This window comes from Ranitomeya variabilis, chromosome 4, assembly GCF_051348905.1.
Source record: "Ranitomeya variabilis isolate aRanVar5 chromosome 4, aRanVar5.hap1, whole genome shotgun sequence".
Classification (NCBI taxonomy): Eukaryota; Metazoa; Chordata; class Amphibia; order Anura; family Dendrobatidae; genus Ranitomeya; species Ranitomeya variabilis.
The window spans coordinates 404,614,259-404,631,529 of NC_135235.1; the positions used below are offsets into that span (position 1 = coordinate 404,614,259).

Here is a 17,271-nt window from a genome sequence, read left to right on the forward strand (position 1 = left end):
TTGAGATAACTTTTTAAGGTGCCGCTTTGTTGTGCATAATTTATGTCCAACCTCAGATAGCAGCATGCAAATCTACACTTTGCAATAGTGCAAATAATCATGGAGACCCTCATGTGATCTGAGTATGGAAATCAGCAGAAAAAGTAGTCTTGTCTTTCAGCATTGAGTACATGCTGTATAATCGTCTCCCCTCAGGGATGACCTTTGTCCACAGTAAAAATTACACATTTCCCCTCCCTCCAAAGCCAAATCCTGCCTGTCTGTCAGTGAGTGGCTCCCTGTGAAGGAGTGTGCAGGGAAGGAGCCTATAGAGGAGCAGAGCACATACACAGCCCATACCCCTATAGGTGTCCCAGCATATAAAACTGTGTGATGTGGCTGTGCCCACCCCGCCTCTCACCAGTCTGCCTGCCACCCTAGAGCCACCACACCAGTAAGTGCAATCTGTAGGGATTCCTATACTGTATGATTGATTGATTCTATATTCTATATACTGGCTGCATTAATACATATATCTAGAAGAAGCGCAGTGATGCTCCGCAGTTGGATATAAACAGATCAACCATATTGACGTGTATATATGTATGTAATGGGTGCGGTGACGTGCTCTACAGGGTGAGCTGTATCAGTGTAGAAGTTCTTGGTGCAGAGATCTGCAGGAATCATATTAGGGAGATGTATTTATTTTGGGGGAGGGGGTTCCTGGTAGACATCACACCTACACCCTGCTCTGCAGCCGGATGGTGTCTGGCGTGTTTTTGTAATGTTCCTGTTTCCCTTTTCATACAGACGTCGTGTTATTGGAAAGATGTGCCATGATCAGTGGGGTACAACCTCCAACTATTTTTGATCACCTAGATGGCTTTTTCATGGCGCAGTTTTGCACTGATTAATTTTAAGGATTGGTGATAGACCAGAATCTGCACTCTCCCCAATTGATCGGACGGTGATTGCATATCCTATAACTTTTAGTAGTGGGGAACCCTTTTTATGCAGCTAACCAGGATTAGAAAAGAAGTCTACTTGTCTAAAAACAGTGCCACTTTAATCCATGGATGTGACTGGTACTGCAGCTCAGCCCAATTTATTTGTGTGGGGTTGATCTATAGGCACCAAATTACAAAAATAGTGACTTACCTGGAGGCAATTGAATGTAGGCTACTGTTTGCCATTTAACACCAGGGAGAAGCTAACTGTTCTGTAATTATGTGCGTCTGGTCACAGTTCTTATTGGAGGCTGTATATAGAAATATAAGTCTTTTTCTACCATTCAGCTGTTTATTGTAGATACCGGGAAAGATGGACCCCCACATAACAAATGGGTGAAGTGACGGGACAAAACAGGAGCGGAGACTGTATATGGGTCAAAGCCCTTTTGGAATTGTATGGCAGCCACATTCATTGCCAGACAGCTACTTATATTATATAAAATAATAGCATTAAAGGGCCACTGTCACCCCCTCCAGCCGTTATAAACTAAAAGAGCCACCTTGTGCAGCAGTAAGGCTGCATTCTAACAAGGTGGCTCTTTTAGTTTTAGGTTCAAGTATACCCAAAACAAAGCGTTTTGATACTTAGCCACAATACCTGTCTCTAGCCAGGGAGGCGGGTCCTCACTCCCCAGCTTGAACCGTTACTCTGCCGTCACTCCAATCTTCATGGGCTTTCGGCGCCGCCCCCTCAGCGCTGTTTACGCTTCAAAACCGGCGCCTGCGCTGTGTACTACTGTGCTGCGCAGGCACAGTCTGCAAGCCTGGCTGGGACATCAGACGGCCAGAGCTTACTGCGCCTGCGCAGCACAGTATTACACAGCGCAGGCGCCGGTTTTGAAATGTAAACAGCGCTGAGGGGGCAGCGCCGAAAGCCCCTGAAGATTGGAGTGACGGCAGAGTAGCGGTTCAAGCTGCGGAGTGAGGACCCGCCTCCCTGGCTAGAGACAGGTATTGTGGCTAAGTATCAAAACGCTTTATTTTGGGTATACTTGAACCTAAAACTAAAAGAGCCACCTTGTTAGAATGCAGCATTACTGCTGCACAAGGTGGCTCTTTTAGTTTATAACGACTGGAGGGGGGTGACAGTGGCCCTTTAAAGGACTCAAAAAAACATCTCCATATGCCCTAAGGCGTCCCTTCCCTCGCCTAGAACAGAGTTTGTCCCTGCAATCAGCTTACATTGAGGTGGTCTCAAATCTTTCTTACTCTGACCATACCCATTAGATCAATCTATGTGCAAGCCTGAAATTGGAAACCCAGCAAACACAACCTAAACATAAAAAAACTCCATGCAGACATTTTTGTCTGGTCAGACTCAAACCCAGGACCCCATCTCATAATACTAAGTATCAAACTAATATTATTTCAATGTAGTTACCTGATCGAATAATCATGTTCCCAAAACATCATAAAATCTATGTATCGTAACCTCCTTGGGTGGCTCCTAGGTGGGTTGTAACCTCAAAGTGGTTGTGACATATAAAGTCTGGATGCTGAATACTTCATTCATGACGCTGGTGATAGATTTCATATTTTATATGGAGCTCATATTTAATACTTGATGAATCCCTTGTATTTAACAGATCACCAAACATGGCCCACCAATTTGCAGCACTCACTCCTGAACAGAAGAAGGAACTCTCAGAGATTGCTCAGCGTATTGTTAAAGGTGGCTGTGGGATTTTGGCAGCAGATGAGTCTACGGGTAAGTGTTTGTGATAGCAATAATGCCCTCCAGTGTAAAATAAAAAATAAAGGTCTGGCGCAAATCTCTTTAAAGAGGACCTGTTGCTTGCTAAAAAAAAATTAAGTTCTACTCTTTGTAAAAATTCTTGAGCTTCACTGATTCCGCTGTTCTATTCCATTTTAAACTGCATAACTTCACTGCACAGACATTCAAAATTTTTGCTTTTGGAGTGCACTATGTGAAATCTCTGCTTGTAGTGGAATTGGGCGTTTCTTCAGAGTCTTTTCTGGGGGAGTGCACTTTCATTCCTTCCTCCCAGACTTTGACAGTCACAACTCTGCAGCTAATCAGTCTCAGATTCTATTGAGCTGTGTCTGGGAGGAAGGGGTGAAAGTGAACGCCCCCAGTGAGGACTCAGAAGAAATGCCAGTTGAATTACAAGCAGATATTTCACATACTGTGATTTAAGGGCGCACCGAGATCGGACTACAGTGCTCGGACTGGCCGTTGGTTCTCTCAACTCGAGCATGACAGCTGCATAGAAATACATGAAGCTGTCACGCTTGGGTTAGGGAGAGTTGACTGCTAGTCCATGCACTGTGTTGCGATCTCCATCCGATTTTTACAGCCGTCTGAGGGCGCCCTATAAGCAACAAATGTGAATATCTCTGCAAAGGAACAAAGAAGCACAAAATAGAGAGCAGCAGAATATGGAGAGGTCATGGATTTGAATTTATTTTAGAAAGTGACAGATCTTCCTTAAGGACCTACTGGACGTGCCTTCAAAACTAGCTGAATGATCAGAGCAGAGCTTCTCTGTAGTGTGTTTCCACTAGGCGCCATTATTCACTTCATGCATTCCATCTAATGGAGAGGCTTTTTAATCTATTCTGTGACTTGACCTTGTAGTGAAATATCTCCACTCCTGATAGGACATAATAATAACAACCAACCTTTCCTCTCAGGGACCATGGGCAGCCGCTTAAAGCGCATCAACGTAGAAAATACAGAAGAAAATAGACGCCTGTTCCGTAATATTCTCTTTACATCTGATGCCAAGTTGAATGACAGCATTGGTGGAGTCATTCTTTTCCATGAAACACTATACCAAAAGTCCAACAGTGGTGTCCCATTCCCCAAACTTCTGAAGGATCTTGGCATTGTCGTAGGAATCAAGGTCCATCTTCTACCACTTCTTTCTTCTGTTGAGTGATGATAAGTGATGCCATCTGTCTGAACTATCTTGTCTGCCCTGTCTTTCACAGGTAGATAAAGGCACAGCTGTCCTCGCTGGGACTGATGGAGAGACTACCACTCAGGGTCAGTACCTAGATCTCTAAATAACTCTTCCGATCTGGTTTTTGCCAACATTCCTCCAAACTCTTGGTTGCTATAATTTCAGGTCTGGATGGACTTGGAGAGAGATGTGCTCAGTATAAAAAGGATGGTGCTGATTTTGCCAAGTGGCGATGTGTGCTGAAAATCACAGACCATGCACCCTCAAGCCTTGCCATCTATGAAAATGCTAATGTGTTGGCACGCTACGCAAGCATTTGCCAACAGGTAAGTCTTTTTTTTTTCCTTTTCTTACTTTTGCATCTCTTTTTTTTTTTCTATCTAGTGGCTCCTTATATTGGCTTCTGGTCTTATCTGTATTTCATCTGGCACAATTTCAGAAGATCACTCCTCTTGAACTCTGGCACGTATGTGCTGTACACGAGAGAAAGTGCTGATTAAGCAGCAATAGTGGCAGTTATTAACCCAACCAGACCTTGCATCTAATAGATAAAATGTGGCAAGCTCAGGGTTCTGATGGAGAAAGCATAGCTTATTGTGACAGGTTTGTGGGAGCTTGGTTTATACCTGTGTTCCCTATGAAATACCAATTTTGAAGCATCTTTCATTTTTAACACTACTTTGCTCTGTACCTTGGTTATACCGCCTAGGAAAGTAATAAAGAAATAACTATATGTTGCCATTCCATATGACAAACTGGTTGTGTTTGTATACACACAGTGTGTGGCTATGGCATCTTTGGAAACCATGTTTAGCCTATGCGGTTATTATGCTTTGGACAATCCCTGTTTGTTAACAGTACATGGTACCTCAATGCTGTAACCTCCAGCAATCAGCTATGATTAGTGAAGGAACTTAGAAGGAAGTATTCATTTTCCCAGCAGTGCCTCCGCAGGTGAAATGAAGCAGGGACCCGGCTTTGGTCCTCCTTGTAGTCTTTCTCTGATCTGGCTAATAAATGAGTAAACTTCTTTTTGTACAAATAAAAATTGCAACTTTTTGTCATATTACACCTTTATAAAGTTATTAAAGTATTATCAGCTGTGCCTACAAGGGTTAAGCCAGATTTACGAATTGCAACTTTCTAAAAAGTCACAAACTCCAGTACAGCAAGTGGGAAAATCAGCTTTTAGATAGAAGTGTTACATTTATCACATTGTGCAATACTTTGCGAAATTTGGCGCAAAACACCCACAAGTAAAACTAACTTCCTGTCGAATATGGTGGTGCTACATAAATAAAATTGTTATTATTAATATGATTATTCTTCCTAATTCTACATGTGTCTTTCAGAATGGTCTGGTGCCAATTGTTGAACCTGAAATTTTGTCCGATGGGTCACATGACCTACAGAGGTGCCAATATGAGACAGAAAAGGTAAGCCTGATCACATTTCCAGTTCCTTTCTTAACCATGTTGGGTGTTGTAGTTCATGGACAGTCTACATTCTTGTTAAACATTAACGTGTTTTTTACACATTCAAGGTGTAAGTCTGGGAACGATGCCAATGAGACTTTAGCCTAATGATCATGTTGGCAGAAAGTAGAGATTAATTCTAGCTTGTTATTGTCCAGAACACTAGCATTAATAATCTAAAGCCTTATTCACACATCTACGAAATACGGACCATGGTCAGATTGCCTCAGATGAGCTAACTGCTTCATATCATGGTCATAATCAGATCATGTCCGGTGACCTGCTGGCATGCCAGGTATTACAATCCAAGTATGGTTTGTTTCAAGGACATGTGAATTCGACCTAAATCATATAGTCAGTGGAAGACTCTCATTACGGCAACAATGAGGCCAATGACCTTTCACAGACAAATGGGTGTATTTACAGGGTCATCTGTAAGTTGTTTAAAAGTTGTCCGGCCGCTGGAACCCCAAGAATAACCTGCAATCTATAGGGTTCTTCAACAGCAAGTGGTCAATTATTCAGCAGCACCACAACAGGGAAAATAAAATATTACAGTGTCCATTGAAATCCAAGGGTTGTCCATGAAATGCATGGATGTGCCAGGCCCTCCAGTTTGAGAAATGTGCACTAGATCTACATGTGACATGTCAGATGATGGTGTCCAACTATCACATGTATGTAAGTATATGATCAATAAGTGGAGTAACCTCTTCATTCTGCTGATCATCAGGAGTCTCAGGGTTATGGATGCTGAATCAGTAGACATTCAAAAGTCTGTCACCCCTAGAATGTAAATTAATTAAAAAAAAAACGTTATATAGGGGACTTAGCCCCTATAAAGAACATATTAGCAGTGTACATTTCACTGTTGTAATTGGTTTGAAAACTAATTTATATGCAAATGAGGGGGCTTCAGTTCACCCTTGGTGTGGCCATGAGCTTGGTCCTTTTATATGCCCCCTCAATTTGCTTACTGAGCAGGCCCCTGACACAGACAGTGCAAGCTTGGCCAGTGTGAGCGCTGCCTAAACCCTAACCGCGGTGCTGCACATGCACACTGACGATGAAGGAGTCGCCAGCGAGCACACAGTGTCTCCCTTTCATTATTGCTTCCTGACAGCAGACACCGTTCACTACACTTCAACATTAGCAATTGAATGTGATTGATTGGGCTTATTGGCATAAGGCTGGGTGACCCTCTAATATTCTTGTCACTGATGTATGCGTTCTGGGAGTCGTGTAAATGAATGTACATCTCTTGGCACAGGTGCTGTCTGCCGTGTACGCTGCCCTCATCCAACATCACGTATATCTTGAGGGAACACTCTTAAAACCAAATATGGTTACAGGAGGACAATCCTGTCCCCAAAAATTCACCCCAGAGCAAGTCGCTATGGCAACTGTTACAGCTCTGAGACGAACCGTTCCTGCTGCAGTACCCGGTAATGAAGCCCCTCTGTCTCTTACTGAGTTTCCTAGATCATACTCTTGGACTACTTTCCAAATTCCATCTTTTTCTCTAAAAAACAATAAAAGTCTGTTATTAAGGGATCGGCTCAGGTGACCTATAGGGCAAAAGCCTTTTATATCAAGCCACGACATTGGGTTGATGAATCTGCCCCAATGTTTCTGAACATGTCTCTATAGGAATTTTGTGTTCCTACATCATCTTATAAAAATAATGTATTATGTCTCAAGAGCCAAGGAGCAGGTTCCTTCCTTCCAAAGAGTCACACTGACTGGCCCATTAAAAGGGATGTTCGCTTTGGATAATTAAGGTCCTCAGTGGTGAGTTGTGCCGCAGTAGACCTCCCACTAATCAGCTGTAATCTGTGGAAGAGTCTGGCTGCGTGGGTAGTCAAACAGATGGGCTTAGATGTGTCAGATCCTCAAGTGCAAGAGATGTTGTAACCACTTTGGGGGTCTACGTACGGGAGCATATTAATTAGGCAACTATCTGAATATGGCTTTTTTTAGCAGTAGAATAAAACCTACACAGGACTCTTTTACTTCTTCCTTCCTATTCTTTTATATTTCCTATCCTCTGATGTAAAATTTTATTCCTTCTGCTTTCCTCCTTGGTAATTATTTTTACATTGACTTTTTTCCAGGTATTTGCTTCCTGTCTGGAGGTCAAAGTGAAGAAGAGGCATCCCTCAACCTGAATGCCATGAATCGCTGCAATCTTCTACGCCCCTGGCGTGTGTCATTCTCGTACGGTCGTGCTTTGCAGGCTTCAGCACTTTCTGCCTGGCTTGGGAAGGTAGAAAATGAGAAGGCATCCCAGGAGGCCTTCCTCAAGAGGGCTAAGGTTTGTATCACTCCTTGCCCATTGGATGTGATGACACGATGATTTCGTGTCAGTTTGTACAATGTGATTGTTATTTACACACCACAATATTAACCCCTTTCTGCTACCGGACGGAATAGTACGTCCGATGACAGAACCCCCGCTTTGATGCGGGCTCCGTCGGTGAGCCCGCATCAAAGCCAGGACATGTCAACTGTTTTGAACAGCTGACATGTGCCCGCAATAGTCGTGGGCGGAATCGCGATCCGCTCACGCCTATTAACTAGTCAAATGCCGCTGTCAAACTCTGACAGCGGCATTTAACAAGCACTTCCGACCATTCAGCTGGAAATGTGCGCACCGCTGACCCTCGTCCCGTGATCGGGGGTCATCGGTGCGTCGGCATAACAACCAGAGGTCTTCAGCACACCTCTCTGGTTGTTAATGACAGGTTGCTATGAGCGCCACCCAGTGGTCGGCGCTCATAGCAATGCAGTAATTTTGCTACATAGGGGCGATCTGAGCATCGCCCCTATGTAGCAGAGCCGATCAGGCTATGCTAGCTTCTAGCCTCCCATGGAGGCTATTGAAGCATGGCAAAAGTAAAAAAAATGTTTTTAAAAATATGAAAAAAATAAAAAAAATATAAAAGTTTAAATCACCCTCCTTTCGCCCCATTCAAAATAAATCAATAAAAAAATCAAACATACACATATTTGGTATCGCCGCCTTCAGAATTGCCTGATCTATCAATAAAAAAGTATTAACCTGATCGCTAAACAGCGTAGCGAGAAAAAATTCAAAACACCAGAATTACGTTTTTTTGGTCACCGCAACGTTGCATTAAAATGCAATAACGAGTGATCAAAACAACAGATCTGTACCAAAATTGTATAATTAAAAACGTCAGCTCGGCTCCCAAAAAAATAAGCCCTCGTCTAACCTGAGATCATGAAAAATGGAGATGGGTATCAGAAAATTGCCCAATATATTTTTTTTTTTAGTAATGTTTGGAATTTTTTTTCACCACTAAGATAAAAAAATAACCTAGACATGTTTAGTGTCTATGAACTCATAATGACCTGGAGAATCATAATGGCAGGACAGTTTTAGCATTTAGTGAACATAGCAAAAAAGCCAAACAAAAAACAAGTGTGGGATTGCACTTTTTTTGCAATTTCACCGCACTTGGAATTTTATTCCCGTTTTCTAGTACACGACATGGTAAAACCAATGGTATCACTCACAAGTACAACTAGTCTCGCAAAAAATAAGCCCTCACATGACCATATTGATGGAAAAATAAAAAAGTTATGACTCTGGGAACGAGGGGAGCGAAAAACAAAAACGCAAAACCGAAAAAAGCTCCAGTCATTACGGGGTTAACACGTCTTATTAAGGGCAAGTTGTCCAGTTTTGTAGGTCTTCTAAGGCAATTTTCTATCCATGCCAAATATAATTGTTAGGATCATCATTATAGTAGAAAAGCTGATCAGGAGGCCATAGGTGACTAGAGGTTCCTTTTTTGCACAGTCTTGAAATGACTATAACACTTGACCGAGCTGTATGATTCAACCACTGACATTACCTTCCCACATCTAGATTCACCAGGGAATGACTGTTTCTTATGTGTATTGCAGATTAATGGCCTGGCATCTCTCGGGAAGTATTCTCCATCTGGATCTTCTGACACTGCCTCCTCCCAGTCTCTCTTCCAACCAAGCTATACCTATTAATCTTCCCTAGCTAGCTTTCTTTATCTAAGGGACTCTCTCCAAGTCCAAACACTGAGCCATTAATGTAGGTCGTCCCAAGCTAAATCATATCCCTTACAGTAAAAAGGTATTTCGGGTGCTATGTCCAAATCTTTAAAATTCCATGTAGTAATGGTATTTGGTGCCGCATCTTAATGATTTCCATACTGGAAGCAATGATAGCACCTTTATAGGTGAGAGGGGTGTGTAAGAGGCAGTGTTTCTGTATAAGACCCAAAGACACTGTATATTCAACCATCTCGGACTTTCGCATGGCTGCTATTTAAAGAATCACCAAAATGAATTGGGAACATGAAGCCATTAAAAACTTTTGTTAATAAACTCTAGTGTGTCTCATTGTTCCTGTAACAAAAGATCAGATATTGGAATTAATTGTATGATATGTACACCCAGTGTAATATATAGAACTCTTCTAGCATAGGGTATTCACATCTGAGCCTTTCATGGGTGAGACAGAAATACCTGTCTCTATGCACTGGCCACAAACAGTAGGAGCTCCGGAAACAGCTCAGTGGGTTGTGCTATACTGATTGCACTCTCATAGAAGTCAATGTAGTAACAGAAACAAAGTAGCACAGTGACATCTTGTGGCCAGTGCATAGAGGCAGATATGAATGACTAGGGGGTCTTTTTCTGTGGGATGCTGTTTCAAGTATTGCAAGTAACAATGACTTCTACTACTTGCAGTAACGTTAACGCTGCTCTGTTGGTGGTCGCTTAGCAGCTCTGCCACTACGAACAGGCTTGGTGCAATTACTCAGTTTCCCAGAGCCTTGGTGTTGCCCTAGTCTTCACTTTTAGCCCATATACAGGGATCTGGACTTAAACAAGGGTCCCTGGGAAAGCTCCACAGAGCCAGCTGCTGTTTGGAGCGCAAGCTGGCAGGAAGGATGGGCTGCACGGTGGCTCAGTGGTTAGCACTGCAGCCTTGCAGCGCTGGGGTCCTGGGTTGAAATCCCACCAAGGGCAACATCTGCAAGGAGTTTGTATGTTCTCCCCGTGTTTGCGTGGGTTTCCTCTGGGTTCTCCGGTTTCCTCACACATTCCAAAGACATACTGATAGGGAATTTAGAGTGTGAGGCCCATCGGGGACAGCGATGATAATGTATGTAAAGCGCTGCGGAATAAGATTGTGCTGTATAAGTAAAGCATAATAAATAATACATTAAAGGATAGTTAGGTATCAGAGGGCCGCAAAGGTGCAAAATTGTCAGACAGGAGGAATGTCAAGAACAAGTGGAGGTCAAAACAGGAGCAGACATCACAGACCTAATCCAGGGAAGCACAAAGCTATATCTAACAGCTTCTAGTAGCAAACTGAAAACTTTAGAAGTGTGTTGTACCCTCCACTTGGTAGGAGCAGGGAGCTGATAACTTCAGCTGGACAGCACACACATCCAAACTGTCAGACTGGACAGCATAGGAGGTCCCAGCTGCCCTAACCTTAGTGGCTGGACATAGCCTACGTCATCTAGAACTTCTGGTTCTGACATCTCCTCAATCACCAGCGCCACCCACAGAGTGAATATGGCGGCGCCTGGCAACAAATGCAGAAGACGTAGGTTCTGGAAGATGTGACAAACACTTGCACCATTGCCAAGGGCAAAAACTTGACATTGACACCAATGAAAGACAGCCAAGTCTCATCTTTCTAACATTTGCTTTAATTGAAACACTGATCATTACAGAATGTTGTTGTCTACTGGACAACCTGTGCTTAAAGGGAACCTGTCACCCCCCCCCCCCCAGGCAGTTTTAACTAAAAGAGCCACCTTGTGCAGCACTAATGCTGCATTCTGTCAAGGTGGCTCTTATACAAGCTGTACACTGACTACTTTACATTGTATCAAAGTGTCAGATCTTCAGCGTTGTGGGCAGGGGTGTACTCACTTTTGTTATATTCCGTATCATTAAAGGATTAATCATTCTTCACTCATTTCTACATAGAGAGGAGACAGGAGCAGGTAGGTACGGACTGGGACTGAAATTCAGCCCTGGCATTTGAAGTCACACCGGCCCATGCTGTCCCCGTCCCCAAGCACCAGATGGGATATATTAATAATATTACCCTGGATGGAGGAAAGCAAGATTTTCTACAAGACCAATATTTCTAATGATGCCAGAGGCCTGCTGGGGTAAATGACGGAGTCAGCAACTTTGTGCTTCATCATAACTCTTAACAGTGTGGGTGTCTTGAGAACACCGATTCTGTTAAGAACGTAGCAGACAAGGCGGCCCATCACCAGACAGGCCCTTCTGGCATTTCCCAGAATTTCCAGATGGCCAGTCCGGCCCTGGGAGCAGGTTATGTCACATCTACTGATTCATGCCGGGATCCATGTGTGATCGGTAGGTTGTGCGCACCTGTCCCATTCTAACAAGTGGGACAAGTGCACGATGCCTACAAGTCTCGCAGGTGTGAAAAGACAAGACACTACCTGTCCCGATCATTTCTTGATGCAAGTGAGTGGAATAGGACTGATATTTTAATAAATGAAAAGGGATTAGTTGTGTAAAATAATCTACTACAAAGTTGTGCGTCACCAGGTCCTTGATCATTGAGTCTCAACAGATATAAAAAAATTGAAGAGTGGCAGAACTTCAAACACGCAGAAAATATGTTTTTATGCTAAATCTACCTGTAGATCCCGTGATAAAATTATCACATTCTTGGAAACTTTATTCAGCATCTTGCCATCTGTTCTTGGGCAAAATTTTTGGGATGGTCGATTCAGGCAAGTTGTAAATTGTCAATAGTTGTGTGCAGTGATGAAGTTATGGCGGTCAGTACAGGTAATGGCTGCATGGAACTGTATGACATAAAGGAAGTTCAGTGCTGCTCTCCCTGAAAAGTACACTGCAGGACAAATTATGCCCTTAGAAAACAATTGAGTTACAAAGAATACTAGGATATATTTATTGATCAAGTTTTCACCAATAGACAACAATAGGGCAGTAACTACTCCAGTAATACAGTATGGAAAGGGCAGATGCTGGGATGATTGACTTCATGCTACAACACCTACAAGGTTTAAGGGAATCTCTCACCAGGTTTTTGCTAATCTGAGAGCAGCATAATGTACGGTCACAGATCCTGATTCCAGTGATGTGTCAATTACAGGTCTGCTTGGTGTAGTTCTGATAATCTGCTGATAAAACAGTGATTTTAGCACTTGAGGACTAGTAAACCCGATGCCAAGTAGTCCACTATATTCCGGAGCTGTGCATAAGCCCACCCCAACCACTGATTCCCTGCTGTTTATGCAAAGTGTACATAGAAAGCTGCCAATCAGTGGGGTGGAAGGAGTTTTACAGAGCTCAGCATTCAGAGAACTGGTAGATCTGCAGCAGAGAAAACAGAGATATTATCAAAACTACAGCAAGCAGCCCAGTTAGTGACATAATGCTGGAAACTGTCTCTCCGTCTACATTATTAAACTCTCACATGTAGGTAGCAAAAACCTGGTGACAAATCCACTCAAATGGGTTTCTCCAGGCATACAATATTGATTGTCTGTCCCTTGATAAGGAGTGCACAACATTTTTCGGTCCAAGGGTCATAATGCCATACTGAACCAATCCCAAGGGCTGCAAATTATTTTTGAAGAGGTAGTTACATGAATACAGGACCAAAACCATCATGAGTGCATTAATAGATGGCCGGAAACAAATTAAGTATTTGAGAAGGATTTGGACAGTTTCTGCTCAGTTTCTTCTCCAAAAAATCAGTGTGAACACACACTAACTTAAACTCAAAGTCTCAAATCTCTAGGTTTTGACGCCTCTTAAATTTTAACATGAAACAAGTTATGGATTGCTACATGTGTACAAGATAAGAAACACTGTCAACACATGAGTGCATTACCAGAACCACCATCAGTACATGAATTCAGCACCAGAACCACCATCAGTACATGAATGCAGTGTCAGTACATGAATACGGCATCAGAACCACCATCAGTACAGGAATGCATCATTATTTTACAACTTTGGAAAACTTCCAATCAAAGCACCACTCTAGCATTTTTTTATTTCAGTGCTGGTGTGGTGCTACTAATGAGAGATCCCTGCACCTAGTGTTATACTTCCCCTCACCTCTCCTCCTTTCAGCTACCCCCAGCACTCTGGTCCCGTGGAACCATCATGTGAATGTAACTTCTGACTAACCGGAAGTCAGAGATAATGGTCACAAGCTCTCTGTCACAATATAGCAGTTGGATTTCAAGAAACAATGGACTTTTACCATGTCCTTTAAGCCAGGGGAACCCTAGATTATAAATATTTATGAAAGATTTATGCTAAAAAAACAGAAGATGAAGGGGAAATTATTTACATAATCCTAAAACAGACAAACATTTAGTAGGTAACACCTGATAATTGCAACTAGCCCAAAAATGATGACATGATAATGGCTGAGGAGAAAAAGGTGATTATTATATCTGGTTAATAGTATTGCAGCTCGCCCGGTGCAAGGCTGTGAAAGAAATAGTTAGTGCACAGGTTAAAAAGAAGTAGGTAAAACTATTAATCTAGCCAGGGAAAAAAGACATGTAAACAAATGGTTACATTTTTTATTTTTTTGCCCTTAAATCAGAGCGTTATGTCACACAAAATACTTAATAAATAACATTTCTCATTGTTATGGAACACCCCAGCACCCAGAATATGTTGTGCAGTTATATGTATGTATAATAGGTTCCATGTTAGATGAATGTCCCTAATGCATCAGCCCACAGGCTGCGCCCCTGGGCAGAGGGGACAAGATATCCCCCTTCTGACCTCCCCCACCTTTGTAATTCCCACAGTAAATATCGGCAGACTCCGGCCACCTGCGGCTATTGTAATGTATGTCTGGCCTGCCGCTTTTCAATTGGCCTGCTCTCTGTATCTGTGTGATATATTCTGTGTCCTGTGAGTAAAGTGTGGTTACACTGGAAATACGTGGAGAAGCAGTGATCTTTTATACAGTATGCGCCCATGTAACCAAGCAATTCCAGCCAGCATCCTTCATTCAGACTCCAGCCAAAGCAGAGTGGACCTCCTCAAACACGGGGTGGTACTGAAAGAGGTACTCCAGCATGGTAGACCCCGTTACACTGGTGGCAGACAGCGGGATATGATACCCTGTCTACAGGAGGAAAGGAATGAATGGAAAACAACTACCAGAAGTTAAAGAGGACTACATTAAAAGATCTGGTGGAAGCCCGAGGGTTAATCGCAAGCAACAAATCAAAAGCGGATTTGATAGCAGCCATCATGGAACACGACAGTGCAGCGCCCCCCAATGTGAACATGGAGGAGACTGAATTCCAGAGGGAGGTAAAGAACCGACTGGCGTTCTATGGCCCAAACCCTGCAGTAGAGATCATACGAGAGGTGATGGCTGATGTGCGTACTGATCTGAAAGAAAAGATGGCCGTGTGGACCAGGATAGAGCTAGCCAAGATGGAGACGGCAGAGCGGACCAAAGTGGAGCTGGCCAAGATGGAGATGACAGAGCGGAGAGAGGAGAGTCAGCGAGCAGGGGGAGCTCTGGCCTCCGCCCAGGTACCTTCAACAGTAAGCCACAAAAAGATCCAGTCTAATGCCTTCTGACAGTTGGGGGAGGCAGAGGAAGACATTGATGGCTTTCTGCAGGACTTTGAGCGGCAGTGTGCCCTTCATCAAGTGAAGCCGGAGGAACGGGTTCAGATTCTGGCCAGCAAGCTGACAGGCCGGGCAGCGGACGCCTATCGCACGGTACCTGATGAGGACTGTATGGACTATGAGCGGATCAAAGTGATCTTGGCCCGGTATGCGCTGACACCAGAGGCATACCGCCAAAAGTTCAGCGGACTTATAAAACGCGTAACTGATACCCACGCTGAATGGGCCTGTAAATTACGGCGGTCACTGCTACAGTGGGTACAAGGGAGCCAAGCAACCACTAAGGAGGACGTCCTCCAGCTCTTCTTGTTAGAACGATTCTTTAATGGACTAACCCCCGAGACACAGGAATGGCTTCGGGACAGGCGGCCAACGACTCTTGAGGAGGCCGCTCGTCTGGCCCATGAACATCATGATGCCAGGAGGCCTTAGTTGTCCGGATCAAAAATAGTCACTAGGGGTCCGCCCATGGACCTGGAGGCCCCCAAACCACAGAAGATTGTCGGGGGACCAGCTACAAACCCGGCCTACCACAGTCCCCCTGGGGCGCGATGCCACACCTGCCATCAGCTGGGCCACCTGCAAAGACAATGTCCCAACCGGACTCAGCATTCCCAGTGGCCAAAGGCGGGAACAGCTACCTTCAGCCGGGCCACTGTACACTGCTACCAAGGCGAAGCTGACCCGGCATTGGGGGCTACGACTAACCAGGGGGTGGAAGAGATGGAGGAAGTGCTGCATGAAGTAGACCCCGTGCAGGCAGCCTGGGCAGACAATCGACAACAGCATTGACAGGTCGTGTGGGTTAATGGGAAACGTATGCAGGGACTAAGAGATTCCGGGGCAACTTTGACCCTTGTGAAGCCTCATCTCGTCCGGGACCAAGAGAAGACGGATCGGACAGTGGCAGTCCGTGTAGCAGGGGGAGCCATACATCGACTGCCCACTGCCAGGATTCACCTGAACTGGGGGGTCGGGGATGGCCTTGTTGAGGTCGGCTTTGCCTGCAGACGTCTTGCTGGGAAATGACTTGGGGCCCATGTTGTCTGCCTTCTCGGTTGCCCCTCTGGCTGAGACATATCCTGTGACCACCCGGAGACAAGCTTGAGCTGCGGAGGCGGAATCACACTCAGAGGAGGCCCAGGTAAGACATCCCAGCCCTACACGTATTCCCATAGCCAGACACATCTCTTGGGCCACCCCAGCTGAATTTAAGAGGGAGTTACTTGAGGATCCTTCATTGGAGGGATATCGTGGGAAGGCACAGGAGGGGAGAGGGGTACTGGAAGGGGAACAGTTTGTATGGAGGCAGGGACTCCTTTACCGGATCACAGAGCAGCACCACACAGGGACGAGCCCCACTATAAAACGACAGCTGGTAGTTCCCAAGAAGTATAGGCAGGAGTTACTGCGAATCTCTCATGACATACCCTTGGTCTGGCACTTCGGCGTCAGTCGCACCAGGCATTGTCTGACACAAAACTTCTTTTGGCCGGGGGTAACCTATGATGTTCGTCAGTACTGCCAGACCTGTGACAGTTGCCAGCGCATTGGCAAGAGGGGAGATCGATGCAAGGCCAAATTACGCCCCCTCCCCATTGTGGAGGAACCCTTTAGCTGAGTAGCGGTCAATCTGATAGGGCTGTTAGCCAAACCCAGTCCGTCAGGGAAAAGGTATATATTGACAGTGGTAGATTATGCCACACGGTATCCAGAGGCAGTTGCGTTACCTAACATACTGGCAGAGACGGTGGCGGCTGCCCTGCTCCAGGTTTTCTCACGGGTTGGATTTCCCCGGGAGATTATCTCGGACCAGGGTACCCAGTTTACAGCAGAGGTGACCAACCAACTGTGGAAGCTGTGCGGCGTAAAGTCCATTAGAAGCTCCACGTACCACCCCCAAACCAATGGGTTGTGTGAACGCTTTAACGGGACGTTAAAACAACTCATTGGGACTTTTACCAGGACCTACAGGGACTGGGAGAAATTCTTGCCACACCTCCTGTTTGCCTATCGGGAGGTGCCCCAAGAATCCACGGGGTTCTCCCCGTACGAACTGGTATACGGGAGGCGGGTAAGGGGACCCCTAGACTTAGTGCTAGAACACTGGGAAGGGGAGGGCATCATAGAAGGGGTACCTATTGTACCCTATGTGCTGGAATTCCG

General features: G+C 44.7%; 1 protein-coding gene across 1 annotated transcript; it reads left to right on the plus strand.

Moving 5' to 3' along the window:
• The first annotated feature begins 295 nt into the window (after positions 1-295).
• Positions 296-9,780, plus strand: ALDOB (aldolase, fructose-bisphosphate B). Its single transcript, XM_077251099.1, has 9 exons — positions 296-433; positions 2,576-2,697; positions 3,645-3,856; positions 3,945-3,999; positions 4,082-4,242; positions 5,269-5,352; positions 6,662-6,836; positions 7,506-7,705; positions 9,325-9,780. Exons 2-9 carry the CDS (start codon positions 2,586-2,588, stop codon positions 9,418-9,420), a joined length of 1,095 nt encoding a protein of 364 aa, XP_077107214.1. The 5' UTR covers positions 296-433; positions 2,576-2,585; the 3' UTR covers positions 9,421-9,780.
• The last annotated feature ends 7,491 nt before the right edge of the window (positions 9,781-17,271 follow it).